Consider the following 15654-nt stretch of genomic DNA (forward strand, 5'->3'; position numbering starts at 1 on the left):
TCCCAGCAGCGATCCAATGCTGTTGGCTTTGTTAAAGTTTATTTTGTAAGCGCATTTAATTTCACATTACATCGTGTTATGATTAGCTCGAATCACTATCGCTTCCTCGTTGTCATCATTGATCACGCCGATATCGCCGCGGACAACTAGCGTGTCACCGGCATCTGGCGCGTTGCGTCGTGGACGTTTCTGCGAGATTGCACGTTTCAAAAATTCGTTAATGGCCGGCAACTCGTATGATCCTTCGGGTATCGTAATCTCCACATCGTCTTTGCCGAAATAAAATTTATTGTTTGAGGCGTTCACGTTCGGTATCGTGTTATAAGTTTCAAAAAGCGTTAAACCGAGTTCGTATTCGGCATCGGTCAAATCTATCGCCGGAGAGTAATTTGCAGTGAGAACGCTGCTCTTTCCGCTTAGCGTTAGCGTAAACGACATGATGGAAAAAGCGTTCAACGAATACTGAGACTCTTCGACATCTCATCGATCTTTTTAAAAGTCAACAGTTTGTAAAAATCTCAGGCACATTTGTCCGCAGAAATTTTGATTGTACGTCTGATAGGACGTTTGATTGTACTCTATCGTAACATTGCTTCCGAAATATCGCACCAACTCTCGAAGCGGTCGAAGATTGCCAAAGCTGTCGAAATACACAACGCGGTTGCCCCTCTTTGCGTAAGCCACCCAGTGCGTGCCAGGGCCCGTGGTATCGTCCAAATTAACGATACCGCTCTCGTTTCGACGTACGCCACTCGTCGGTAAAGCATTACGCATGTACACACCTCTAAAATACGGTATGCGCATACGTCTCGCCAGCTGGTTCAATTGCACGTCGGTGGTCACGCCCGCAGGCATTTTTATCGTCTTTTCGACGTTTTTTTTTTTCTCTTAGTTGATACGCCCTGTCCGCGTTTATACGGCCCGAGATAAATTTCTCGTCCGTATTTATAAGGTGCCAAGTATAGACCGCGACCTTGTTCCATCGCGCGATTGTGACGTTGCAGTTCTTCAAGTTGACGTCGCGCATCTTTGCGGGCGCTTACCGCTTTCGCTACATTTGCAGCTCCACCGATCAAAGATCCTAGAACGCCCAACATTGGCAGAATCGGTAACATGCCGCCTCGTTTTGCCGACGGAAGTACTCGTTTTTTTTTTCGTCGTCGTCGTTTTCCTCTTTCTCGTCTTTGCATTCATACCCATGCCGATCTTGGTCTTGGCCTTCATCGCTACCCAGATGGCTGCAGCGGCGGCTCTCTCGCCCAAAGTCGAGTCTCTCGCGGTAATGCGTTTCCGTGCTGACGCTGCGAGTATATCGTCAGCAGCGTGTCTATCGACGAGTTCGTTACTCTTAGAATACGCAATATCGTGTTCGCGGCACGCTGCGTCCAATGGATTTACGCCCGTGTCGCCTCTGGCTAATCGTTTCTTCAGCCGAGTGCCCGGACCGCAAAACTGGTAACCGGGGATATGTAACTCGAAAGGAAGCGCGTTTATCGCTCGATTCAGCAAACTTCCGGTTTTGTTCGACGCTGACATTCGCTGCAATCTTTTATCCTCGGTGCAGGGCCGTCGATGTGCGTACGCTGCCAAGGTTGATTATAATGCTCGTCGCAGCGACGATAAGTTTGAACTACCGGGTCCACCTGTATATGTTTCGGAAGCCGTTCCCAAACGTGGTCGATGTAATTACCGTACACGCGTAACAGTACGACTTTAGGTATATATTGCAACTGCTCAGCGCTTACGTCCAGAATATCGCTGGGATGTGACAGCGCGAGAAACATTTTTGATACTGAGCTACTCAAGATTTCACACATCTATAAATAGGCCTTCGACGCGTCACGCGAGTTTAGTGTGAAACATGAAATTCGTGCGGCAGTCGCTGACGATACGCGTCACAAACTGCGACGAGAAATTGCGAATGATGGGGGACAACGCGCAGTTGCGGAAACACGGTGAAATGCTGCCGAGTACCATCCGCGCAATAATTGCGGGACCATTTTCGTGCGGCAAAACTAATGTTCTGATAAGCCTGCTCGAGAGTCCGCATGGTGTACGTTTCGAGAATGTTTATATTTACTCCAAGTCGCTGCAGCAGCCTAAATATCAATATCTCGAAAATCTGTTGAAATCGATCGATGAAATCGGCTACTTTACGTTCTCCAATAATAGCGACGTTATTCCACCGAGCGAGGCGCTTCCAAATTCAATCTTCGTCTTCGACGACGTTGCGTGCGATAAGCAGGATGCGGTGAGAGAATACTTTTCAATGGGCCGCCACTCGAATGTCGACTGCTTTTATCTTTGTCAAACGTACGCGAGGATACCTAAACATCTGATACGCGATAACGCCAATCTCCTAATTCTGTTTAAACAGGATGGTACCAACCTCAAACACGTTTACAACGATCACGTAAACACCGACATGTCGTACGACGAATTTTGTGCTTTGTGCCGTGCTTGTTGGCAACAAAAGTATGGATTTCTAGTGATAGACAAGGACAGCGCGCTTAGTAACGGACGATACAGAAAAGGATTTAACGAGTTCGCGGTACCGCAAAACGATTAGTCATTATCGATACGTCAACGTTGAACGTTAACATGGCGGAAAATAACAAAGATATATGCAAGCGTGAGCAACTCGCGAGGGAGATTGAAAAAACGAGCGATGCGATCCGCAAGAAACATCGCGCTTTAAAAACCGGCAGGATCGAGGAGGAAATTGCAATGGAGAGACGTTTCAAGCCCATCGTCGCACCTCTGAAACAGATTGTCGAGGAATCTCAGCCGATTAAAAGAAAAGAAGAAATCAAGGAAGAAAGAATAATTAAGAAAAGACCGAGCGACGACGATGACGACGATGGTGCATCTTACGAATTGTCGAAAGCAACATCGAGCAAAAAGCAACGTTTTGAACAAGCGTACGACGCAATGGATTCACCAGCGATAACGTCAACACCGCGTACGATGATTGGTCCTGCAACATTAACTAACAAGGCTCTCGAGGCGTTTTCGAAACCACAGACGATTCGTTTGGAACGTCTGTTCAACATCAGATGCAAACGTTGGAAGGTCGAAAAACGTTGTCTGAGCATTTTGGCCCGCTCGGTCAAAAGTACATTGGAGATTTCTTCAGCGGTGGTGGAAAAGAGAAAATTATAGACACCGTGTATGGTGTTCGTCTCGACAAGGATGATGCTTGGTAATAAAAAGTTTGACGTGGACATCAATGATAACATAATTATCGATGGCGTGCGATACGCTGGCACACCCGGTCTTTACGAGTTGATTTTTAAGAGACTCCCCGATGATTTTCTCTATAAGGAGGACGATTTGCAAAAGTACAAGAGCATATTGTTGACTACAAACGTACATAGACGTAATTACACCGCGGAGAGTCGACTACGAGGCAACAAAGGATACAAGTATAGATACGTGATCGCACCATTGATGTCAATCGAATCTACACCAAAGAGAACGAATAAATCCGGAAAGGGATTACCTCGCGCTATGATACTAAACGACAACGCGATTGATTACGTGCACTGGAACGATCCCAACGAATTAGTAGATCGTCTACGATTGCTAGACGCTTCACATCGAGCGGGCAACGACGCTCACGGCAACGAGATGTTGTCCATCGTGGAAGAACTTCGTGAAGCTGGCATAATTATAAATTAAATCGTATACCCACGAAACGAGTCAGACGAGAGGTTGATTTTGTTTGAGAAGGACGTGCGATAGACGACAAAAATGAGCAGCAATGAACGTCGAAAAGACGGTTACGAACGTTTAACGAATGACTTTGAACGATTCTTAAATAAAAATCGGACGTTTCAAGAACGGTTGTCAAACAATTATCGATCGGCTCAGGATCGCTATGAAAAGACACAAGAACGAGTGAAGGATGGTTATCGAATGGCCGTAGATCGAGTCAAGAATGAGTATGAAAAATTATCTAATCGACAGAAACCGGAAGACAAAGAAAAGTTATTAAAGGAAGACACAAAATACTGATAAATGGAGAAAAAAACGTTTTTTTTTAAACAAAAGTAGAGGAACTTTGCAATGTCGACATTATAAATTACATCGTGTAACCGCTAAACGAGTCAGTCGTAATGCAATTCGTTTACGCGCCGAAATATGAGTTCATCGAAGAAAACAATAAGCTCCGAGAGGCGAGGAATCGTCGAAGAATTACACGCGTCAGCTAGACGCAATTTTCCTAGAAGACGTGTTATAATCAAAGGATTCAACGATCTTTGGCAAGCTGATATCGTCGAGATGCGTCCCTATTCAAAGTACAATAGAGGTCATAATTACATACTTACCGTCATCGATGCGTTGAGTAAATACGCCTGGGCAGTACCGCTCAAGAGCAAGGCCGGGCGCGAGACGGCTGACGCAATCGCCAAGATAATTCGAGAGAGCGGAAGATGCCCGAAAAATTTACAAACGGATATGGGAAAGGAATTTTATAACGCCGATGTGCAAAAAGTCTTGAAAAAGCATGACATTAATCATTATTCTACATATTCGGTTTTAAAAGCATCGATAATAGAGAGATGGAATCGCACACTTAAGAACGATATGTGGCGTATGTTTACACTTAACGGGTCGCACAAGTGGGTCAACGAGCTTCCGCGTCTGGTGTCGGATTACAACAACCGCAGGCATCGTACTATCGGCATGCGACCAGTCGACGTTAACTCGGAAGTTGCTGAAAAACTCCTGGGCACTGTATACTCTCACATAAAAATCATGGGACCCGCGAAATTCAAAGTAAACGATTCGGTGCGCGTGAGCAAGCACAAAACGACATTCTCTAAGGGGTACACCCCCAATTGGACCACCGAGGTGTTTAAGATCGTTAAAGTACAGCGCACTAATCCCGTAACTTATCTCCTGGAAGATTATCGCGGTAAACAAATAGCGGGTGCCTTCTATGAGTACGAGTTGCATCGCACGACTCATCCAAATGTATACCTGGTAGAGAAGATAATAAAGAAGAAAGGAAACAAGGTTTACGTCAAGTGGCTGGGATTCGATGATTCGCACAACTCATGGATAAATAAAAAAGATGTTATTTGATTTATTTCAATTAAATATGTATATATTTTATATCATATAAGCGTTTACAAAATATATAAAATGAATACAAACAATTTTTAGGTCTTTATTCTTCTTCTATCCTTATTAATACAAAATGTCATATAAAAATTTTTATTAAAAAACGTAAATCTAAAATTTGAAAAAAAAATATCAAAAATATCTTATTCATAAAACGTCAAATATATATTAAGCGTGTAACATATTTGAAACAATACATAAGATGTATAAAATGAAGCATACAGAATATAAAACAAAGTATAAAGTATGAATAACGTACTTATATAAAATAATACTAGCATATTAAACGTGTAAGAAATACAAAAAATGTAATACAATAAAAGATTAAAATGCATAATATTTGTAAAAATGTGAGAACATCTTATGATTATAATTGTATCTGCCAATGTCCCCATGGTAATGTATTTATTAATGATGATGGAACAAGGTATCTTTTATCATCATATGGCGAGAGCGCCACTTTGGATTCTGAAACTGTAAACACTTGATGCAGCTTCGAACGTATACACGATTGGCTACGAGTTATTTCTATTTCATCGTTCAAACATCGCATATAATCTTCAAAAGTAATAGTTCGCGCTACTACATTGTTTTTCACACCTTTCGCTTTTTTGGTATCCTTTTTACCATCTACTTTGATCGCGTACATCTTTGCTCTAAGCCCTACAAATTCGGTCATGATCGCACCGTTGTTTTCATCTTTCATTAGACCGAGGACTTTTTTATTCGCGAGAGGCATACCGTACGGGTTGTCTGCGGGATAATCGCTTGTATCATATCTCGCTATATCACGTTTCATCGTTGAATAAATATCATCGCACTCGAGGAAATAAACAAGACTATCAGTATCTGAATATAACAATTTGCACTTGTCTTTATATAGCGGAAACATATATTCGTGATGAAATTCGTACAAGCAGATTTTTGATATGTCAAGTATACACATACCCACATAAATCGGCTTGTTAAACTTCACCTCGAGTTTACGCAGTTCGACGGCAACTAAATTTTCCGCAAAGACGCTGCGGCTGTGAAAATTTGGTTTAGCGATTATTGCCTCTGCACCGTAACGTCCTTCCCATTTTGTCAATAATTTTACATCTACGTGATTTCGTACGTTTTCCATAGTTTTTCCAAACACGGCGTTGTTCATCAATTTGTACAAATTCTTTTCGAAATCATTTTTTGCATTCATTCTAAATTTTGTGTTCAATTCTATATAATCGCGAAGCCACGGAGATTGAGCAAACTGTAATACGCGATGAATTTTTGTTACGCTAAGCCCATTGCGCGTGCATTGTTGCAAATAACGGTAATGTATCACATACCGCTTTTTATCGTACAACGTTGCGAGAAGTTTTTTCTGCCGTGATCCTGGCGGTTTATCGTGTGTAGGGCAGAAAGGTAAGTCAGTGTGACGATCGTGCAGACATTGTGGAGATGTGAGATCGACTTCTAGCACATACCCAGTGGGCGAATCCGAAGCGATCGCGTTCACGTCAAAATTGTCAACGTTTTCGATCCATTGAAACTCACCGTATGGTAATGGTTGACACATCGCAAAACCATACATATTGTTTATGTCAAAATACATTAGATAAGACGATGGTTTCGATGGATCGTAAGAACGCATGTACTTATTATTGGCTTTAGCATATCTACCGGAGCATTGACTCAAACCACCGCGTATACCGCGTTCTATAAATAAGATCATGTTTATATCGGTGAGCAACTCAAATCTTACGCGTGTTAGTTTCAACATTGCATCCCAAGTGTAGCCTGGCAATGTGTAATAATGCGCGGGATCAAGACCATAATTATTAATGCTACTTTCGCGGAAGTTTTGAAAAATATCAGCCAATAATAAGACATCGGTCTTGAGATATAAGTCGCTGTATTCACCCAGGGTTTTGATTGAGAACCGCTGCCAAACTTTCTGAGCATGAGCATAATCTGTCTGTGATACCGTCTGCTTGGTAAGAGAACTATAAAATGATTCACGCGGTGGCAGTTGCGTTTCATACAGTTTGTCAACATTATCCACGTATTCGTATGGAAAGACACCTTTGCGTGTCAACAATTCAAAGTCTTCGTTTGATAAGGAGGAAAATTCCGAATGAGAAATTTTTAATTTATCAAGACTTAAAAAAGATGCCAATTTGTCAAGACTTGAACTTAAAACTTGTGTAATGTGGGGAATCACTTAAAATTCACTCACTGAGTTTCGTCTTTCGTTTATGAATTTATTTTTTGAGAAGTAACAAAGGTTCAATCCACTCGCATGATAATCAATGTTCACGTGTGACGTGATATTTTGTATGTGCGTGAGATGACACGCTTCGTCGCGACAAACGCCTCAGGGAAGCAGCGGCCCTGAGTCTAAAGAGACGACGCCTAGGGGTAGCTGTCCCGAGTCGCGAACTCGCATAGATATTCTTAGTCGAGGAAGATCGGACCGTTCGGACACTGCTAGGCTCGGACTTGACACGTTCGAGCGATTTCTGTTGCGCGTTTCGTAATCTGATGGAATCGATCCCTCATCCTTGGGCACGCCGTTCTTATAACTTCTGATTCCCGACCCTTCGTCCTGATTGGCACTCAGGTCGGGTAGGCGTACGTCCAGGATAACAAATCGAAACCGACCAGTTTTTAGTTTGACGAATGAGCTGTGAACAACTAAGACAACGATCGCCGCACCTAGGATGACGAACGCGACAATAGCCGTTTCCGGGTCATCGTTTTATGGTTTAAGAGTCCGACGCCGCGGCGTCGGACCCTTTATCGCCTTTCAAGGAATGCATGTGTACAAACATTCGGCAATTGTCCGAAACTCGCCCGTTATCTCCTCGGCTATGAATTATATCGTTCGTTTTTTAGAAAGTGAAATATATAATATGATTCATAGCTATGAATGGTCATTTTGACATTATCGAACTGTGTAAGTGTGGGTCGTGCACGACATTGGTGTGTGTGTGTGTACATAACATACTCCCCCCGTTGAGAGGGTGAGCCGATCAACTATTCGCATAATGTAATCAATGTTATTTGTACATTCAAATGATGAGTTTATAAATCGAATGGTTATAATCTTGGGATCGGTTTACAATTGTTTTCACGACAATGTCAAGGGGCTGACGTCCTGAGTCGATCCGTGATAACGCTTACAGTGGTTTTTCGCATATTGTGTTTGATCATGTATTTACGCAAATCATTACATGGCTATCGCTCGATGGGAAGTGGACATAAGGCCCTTGCCGCTCGCTTGATGATGCCGGTTGCAGTTTTTATGGAGGCGGCTCGTACTATTCCGTCTGCGCCCGGATGTGTTTCTACGATTCTGCCTAGCATCCATTGATTACAGGGCAGATTTTTGTCCTTTATGCAGACAATACTCCCCGCTTCGAGCTTGGGTCCATCTTTCGTCCATTTGTTCCGGATTTGGAGTTCATTTAAATACTCCAGGTTCCATCGAGCCCAGAAGTCCTGTCGGATCTTCGAGATGTGTTGCCAAACAGATAGCCGGTTAACTGGAACACATGACAAATCGCCCTCCGGAAGGGTCGTCAACGGTTTGCCGATTAAGTAATGAGCGGGGGTTAACACAAGCAAGTCATTCGGATCTGATGATAGAGATGTGATCGGCCGTGAGTTAAGAATGCCTTCGACTTCAGTAATAAATGTATTCAATTGTTCAAATGTGAATAACGAATCTCCTACCACTCGTTTGAAGTGGTGTTTGAAAAGTTTAACCATCGACTCCCAAATTCCACCGAAATGTGGAGCGGCGGGAGGTATAAAGTGCCATGTAATTTTATGATCGCTTATGAATTTATTTAGAACGGTCTGATGTTGTTCAGAATTGAACAACGCATACAGTTCCTTGAGTTGGTTATTCGCGCCCACGAAATTGCTGCCGTTATCGGAGTGAATATGCGCTGGCATTCCGCGCCTTGCAATAAATCGTCGCAACGCTGCAATAAAACCCTCGGACGACAAATCGCTCACGAGTTCGAGATGCACCGCCTTGATTGACATGCACACGAATATGCAGATGTATACCTTGATTCGCGTTCGATTTCTATACTTTCTTTCCTTAATGTAAAACGGCCCACAGAAATCAATACCGGTGTTAGTGAACGGTATTGCTTCCTGTACGCGTGCGATTGGGAGATTTCCCATTTTGTGCTCGACTACTTGGGCATTGAATCGGAAACAACGCGCGCAGGAGCGTATAATTTTCCGTACTTGATTCCTGCCATCGAGTAACCAAAATTTTTGACGAACGAGGTGTAATGTAGTTACTATACCGGGATGATAATGTCTTTCGTGTGTTTCGCGAATAATACTATCAGTTAAGCTATGCCGGCTAGGAAGCAAAATCTGATGTTTTTGCGCGAAAGACATATTCGAGGCTTGTAGCCGTCCTCCGACTCTGATTACTCCGTTTTCGTCCAAAAATGGGTTCAACTTCGCGATTTTATTTGTGTGACTCAAATTGTTCTTTTTTAATTTCGCGATCTCGTCGGCGAAACGGCTAGCCTGTAGCCACCTTAATACTCGAATTTCGGCTTCGTCTAGTTCCTTCGCGTGTAATGGACCGGAGTATTCATTACGGGGCCGGAAACGACGGCAGTACGCGACAATTTTACGCAATTTGTAATAGGAGGCATGTTTATTAATTAATCCGAATCCGAAATCGTGTGCCTCGGTTATTAGACATACATTCTTTTTTAGTTCTGGTATTTCAATTATTTGGGGATCTTGTTTTGGCCATTTGTCTTCGTCCTCGACCAACCACGAAGGCCCGGACGACCACACCTTATTCTGGGTAAACGCTCGTGGTAATTGTCCTCTCGAAATTGCGTCCGCGGGGTTATCTGCAGTTCTGACATGTCGCCATTCATGTGATCCGGTGATTTCCTGAATGCTTTCTACGCGATTCGCGACGTACGTCTTTAATAAGTACGACGATGTGTTTAACCAATGCAATACTATAGTCGAGTCCGACCAAAAAACGATTTTGTTTATGGGAAAATCTAGCACGTCCTTTATTTCTTTGTATAATTGCGCTACTATTAATGCGCCGCACAACTCAAGCCGTGGTATAGTGACTGTTTTTAATGGTGCTACTCGCGATTTTGCGCACAGTAGTCTAACTATTGTGTCTCCGCATTCTCCCGTCGAACGCACGTATATGCATGCACCGTAGCCTACATTGCTCGCGTCACAAAATCCGTGCAATTGTACGTCTTGACAATTTTCAATTAGCAGTTTACGCGGGAAGGAAACTCGACTCATTGCTTCCCATTGTTTTATAAACTCTAACCATTCGGTATATATGTTTTGTGGCACAGACTCGTCCCACTGTAGACCACACCGCCACACGTCTTGCATTATTTTCTTAATGTATAGAATAATCGGGCCTAATAATCCTAAAGGATCAAATATCTTCGCGATTTCGGATAATATACTTCTTTTGGTAATTTTTCCGATATTTTTAATCGGATTCGTCGAGTAATATATTCCGTCATCGCGTGTATTCCACGATACGCCCAATGTTTTTAGAGCGCGATCTGTATTTAACGCGAAATTCTCGTGTAACGCGTTCATCGGTAAATCATTAATTACGCGTTTGTCGTTGGACGCCCACTGTCTTATACTAAACCCGCCGAGAGCTAGTAATGATATTATATCGTCTCGTAATTTTCGAGCCTCGTCTATTGTCTCAGTGCCGGTTAATAGATCATCTACGTATAAATGTGACTCGATTACTTCGGCTGCTCGCGGATATGACGATCGTTCGTCGTCTGCTAGTTTTTGGATGGTTCGAATTGCCAGGAACGGCGAAGATGCAATCCCGAAAGTGAGCGTATTTAATTGGAACGTTTTTATTTTCCCGTTTTTGCGCCATAATATGCGCTGATAGCGTCGATCTTCGTCGTGTACGAGTATTTGTCTGTACATCTTTTCGATGTCTGCTGTTAAGACGTAATTGTAAGAACGGAAGCGAAGTAAATGCGAAATTAACTTGTCTTGTACGGTCGGGCCTACCATCAGCGTATCGTTTAAAGATGTACCGTTACTTGTCTTTGCCGATGCGTCGAACACTACTCGCACTCTCGTAGTATTGCTTGATTCTTTAATTACCGAGTGATGAGGCATATAATAACCGTCATCTTCAGGTTCCTCGATTTCGGACATGTGGTTTAGATTTATATATTCGTCTATTACTTTAGTATACTCGATTTTTAATGTACTGTTCGCGTTAAGTTTGCGTTCCAAAGCCGATAAACGTTTAAGCGCGATGACTCGGGAATCGCCGAGACGGGCGTTAATTTTTCGAACGGTAAGCGAACTATGTATCGACCGTCTTCGTTACGCGATACTGTTCTTTGATAATGTTCTTCACATGCGATTTCCTCTGGGGAAAGTGATTTATTTGTCGCGACCTCTTCGATTTTCCAAAATTTAGAGATTAATTCTTCTAAACGCGTTAAATGACATATTGGATTTGCTGGTCTTTGCGATGTCGCATTCCCGGCGATTACCCATCCGAGTCGCGTCTTTTGTATGTAAAGATCGTGTTTTTCGTTTGATAAACTTATTTGACCGACTGCGAACAAGGAAAGCGTCGCTCCGGAACCGATTAATAAGTCGACCGGCTGCGGTAAATGGAAGTCTGGATCTGCGAGTCTGATATTTCGCGGTATTTTAACTGAGTTACGTGGGAATGTTTCGGATGGAACGAAATCGGTAATCGACGGAATTGTTAAACACGTTTTTGTAAAATCGTCGTGTATGGATTGTATTGTGATATGCACTATGCCTTTCGACTCAGTGCTTGTGCCATTAATTGCGCTAATTGATAACGATTGCATCGTCACAGGCAATTTTAAACAATTTACCATCGATTCCGTAATAAAATTAGCAGTGGCGCAAGTATCCAAGAGTGCACGACATTTGATTTGCTTGTGATTATCGCCTTGAATGTAAATTAATGCGCTCGTCATTAATTGTGGTGTAGAAACGTGTAAGGTCGCGAAATTCATTGTTCGATTGTCGGTTAGTCATTCGGTCTTAGTGCCGGACTCCTCGGTATTTGATGCAGTCGCTTTGATCGGTTTCGAGAAATTGTCAAGATGCAACAGCGTATTGTGCCGTTTTTGACAAATTGTGCAATTAGAAAATTTGCACGGGCTTTCGCGGTGGGAACGTAAACAGTTGTAACATAATTTTGCGCGTTTTACCGTTTCTATACGCTTTGGCACAGGTAATTGCTTGAATTCATCGCACAAATAAAGCGGATGTCGCTTAGTTTTGCATGTCACGCAATTACGCGACGCGTTTGTTACAAAAATTCGATTCGCCGGGTGCATTCGCTTTCTTTTTGCCGCGGGCTCGCCGATAGTTTTATTTGAATCGTATGTCTTTGTCTTCTCGCGTCTCGATGCACAGACCGCGGTTTTGTATATGAACTCGTACAATTGGTCTAAATTCGGAAGTTCCTCTCTGTCTAAAGTCGCCTCCCACTTATTTAACGTATTTTTCGGCAGTTTGCTTTCAAGTAGGTAGACGATCACATCGGATCCGACCGATGCTCCTAACGCGGATAACGAAGCGAGATGTTGTTGAGTTTCATCTGCCAATTTAGTCAAGCCGGCGGTGGTTTCCTTATCTAATACCGGTAAGTTTACGATGCACGAAATGTGCCGCTGAACTAGAATTCGTTTAACTTCATAAGAGCGTTCTAATAACTCCCATGCTTTCGCGTAACTTATTCCGTCTATCTCAAGAATTTTTATTTTATTTGCAGCTTCTCCCCTTAACGCCGATCTTAAATAATGTAATTTGTCAATGTCTGTTAGATCGTTCTGATCGCCGATCATGCTACGAAAGGCATTTTTAAACGATAGCCAACCTTCAAATTTGCCGTCGAAGGTAGGCAGCGGCGCCTCGGGTAGTTTGATTCGCCGTTTTTTCGCGGTGGTTATGGAATCCGCGACAGCGCTCTGTGATCCGTTACTCGACGTGCCGGGATCCGACGTGCTCCCAACGTTCACGATGTTCTCGATTCTGCCCGCGAGATCGAAAAACCGGGTTTGTAGAGTTAAAAATTCCTCCTGATTGTTATCATTCGGATCCAAGATCGCGAGCTCGTCGTTTTGTTCCTCAAACGCGTGGTATACTTCGGTTAAACGGGCAATCCGCAGTTTTATTGCAGCATTATCTAACGCATTCTTATCGAGGAGATTCGTTAAATTCGTTATCTGCGACTTCAATGAAGTCCGTTTTTGTAATAGAAGCTTGACTCTATCAGGCATTTTAGCGACCGTAATAAATTGAATTCGAATGGCTTACTTTATGTGTAATTGCTCGATGTTCGGTATTCCCCGCTCAACTCTTTGGCTGATCTGACTCGGTCGACCCGTGATGCGCTCGTCTGTTGAAGACTGGCTGGTGTCGTGTATGTGGAAGGCCGTTGTCGTGTATGTAGAAGGTTTCCGTCCCGCTTGCTCGTCCTCTGCGTAGATCGTGAAACCTCACAGGAGGCACCAAAATGTAATGTGGGGAATCACTTAAAATTCACTCACTGAGTTTCGTCTTTCGTTTATGAATTTATTTTTTGAGAAGTAACAAAGGTTCAATCCACTCGCATGATAATCAATGTTCACGTGTGACGTGATATTTTGTATGTGCGTGAGATGACACGCTTCGTCGCGACAAACGCCTCAGGGAAGCAGCGGCCCTGAGTCTAAAGAGACGACGCCTAGGGGTAGCTGTCCCGAGTCGCGAACTCGCATAGATATTCTTAGTCGAGGAAGATCGGACCGTTCGGACACTGCTAGGCTCGGACTTGACACGTTCGAGCGATTTCTGTTGCGCGTTTCGTAATCTGATGGAATCGATCCCTCATCCTTGGGCACGCCGTTCTTATAACTTCTGATTCCCGACCCTTCGTCCTGATTGGCACTCAGGTCGGGTAGGCGTACGTCCAGGATAACAAATCGAAACCGACCAGTTTTTAGTTTGACGAATGAGTTGTGAACAACTAAGACAACGATCGCCGCACCTAGGATGACGAACGCGACAATAGCCGTTTCCGGGTCATCGTTTTATGGTTTAAGAGTCCGACGCCGCGGCGTCGGACCCTTTATCGCCTTTCAAGGAATGCATGTGTACAAACATTCGGCAATTGTCCGAAACTCGCCCGTTATCTCCTCGGCTATGAATTATATCGTTCGTTTTTTAGAAAGTGAAATATATAATATGATTCATAGCTATGAATGGTCATTTTGACATTATCGAACTGTGTAAGTGTGGGTCGTGCACGACATTGGTGTGTGTGTGTGTACATAACAACTTGTACGAATCGATGAACCGTAGCCGTATATAATTTCGTGCATTTTTGAAAATTACGTCTTTATCACAAGTATTTTCAACATATTTGGTAAAAGATATATATTTTTCTTTATTTATCGGTAGTAAATCGATTTTGCATTCGAACGTGGTGGCAATTTCTTTTATGATGAAATGTGCATCGTAACCAGATAAATTATGAAATACGATCGGAATAACGTATGAATTTTTGTAATTTAAATTACAATCTGAATGAGCAGGACCACGGTAAGACCCTGTCAAATGGCAATGATCGCGCACACGTATACTATTCGGTGCGAACGGTTTTTCACAGATATGACAATTCCTCGCGTTACTGTATGCCTCTTGCTGCTCTTTAGTTAATGATTCCATAGGAACATTGGCGGATATTCTGGCTTTCACGCTATGCGCCAGGTTTTCGAGTTCTTTCGCGAACCACACGACGCAATCGTTATCGCGACGAAAGTGATACTCTGACAACGCGTCGTCGTATGAGCACTTAACATAATATGCTATACTAAATACCTCGTGATGCTGATACGAGAAATTTGAAGTGTTCTCTGTTCCTGGGTCAATCTTCCGCAGTATGCACTCCAAATCTGAATAAACAACAAAGGGTACACGCTCCTTGTTGTTGTAATTATCGAATTCAAGCCACTTGTTATCCTCGCTCGGTAGTAGAACGGCGCAGTCGTTTAATTGCTGACAATCCACTTTGTGTGACTGCAACTTTTCTTCAGAGCTAAAGTAATGCAGACAACTATAAAAAAATAGAAGACGATTTTTTAAAATTAAAACAATTTTTATAAGTGATAAATATTTTTTTTTAACAGATTTTATTATTACACTTACCGATCACAGATGAATTTCTTGTGTTCGTTTTTGCTCAGCTGTAAACTGACCAGTCGTGACAGGTTCTTAATCCACGCAAAGTGGCCGAGGCTGTTATCACGTTCATCTTCCAAGTACAGTAGATTGGCATGCTTCTCCTTCTTATCCTTGGTGAGCCTTATCGGGAATACGCCTAGTTTCTTTTCTTTTCTGTCGAATTCGGTACCGTACACATTTACCGACACGTTGTTTAATCGTTCAAATTTTCCAATGTCTTTTATGTTCATTGGAAATGTTATGTCACTAACATTTAAA

At 42.8% G+C, this 15654-nt stretch overlaps 1 protein-coding gene across 1 annotated transcript; it reads right to left on the reverse strand.

Moving 5' to 3' along the window:
• Positions 1–8349: 8349 nt before the first annotated feature.
• On the reverse strand, positions 8350–11331 carry LOC105204281. The gene has a single exon (XM_011173337.2). It carries the CDS (start codon positions 11329–11331, stop codon positions 8350–8352), a length of 2982 nt encoding a protein of 993 aa, XP_011171639.2.
• Between the last annotated feature and the right edge of the window lie 4323 nt (positions 11332–15654).

The sequence above is a fragment of the Solenopsis invicta genome, chromosome 4, assembly GCF_016802725.1.
Source record: "Solenopsis invicta isolate M01_SB chromosome 4, UNIL_Sinv_3.0, whole genome shotgun sequence".
Taxonomy (NCBI): domain Eukaryota; kingdom Metazoa; phylum Arthropoda; class Insecta; order Hymenoptera; family Formicidae; genus Solenopsis; species Solenopsis invicta.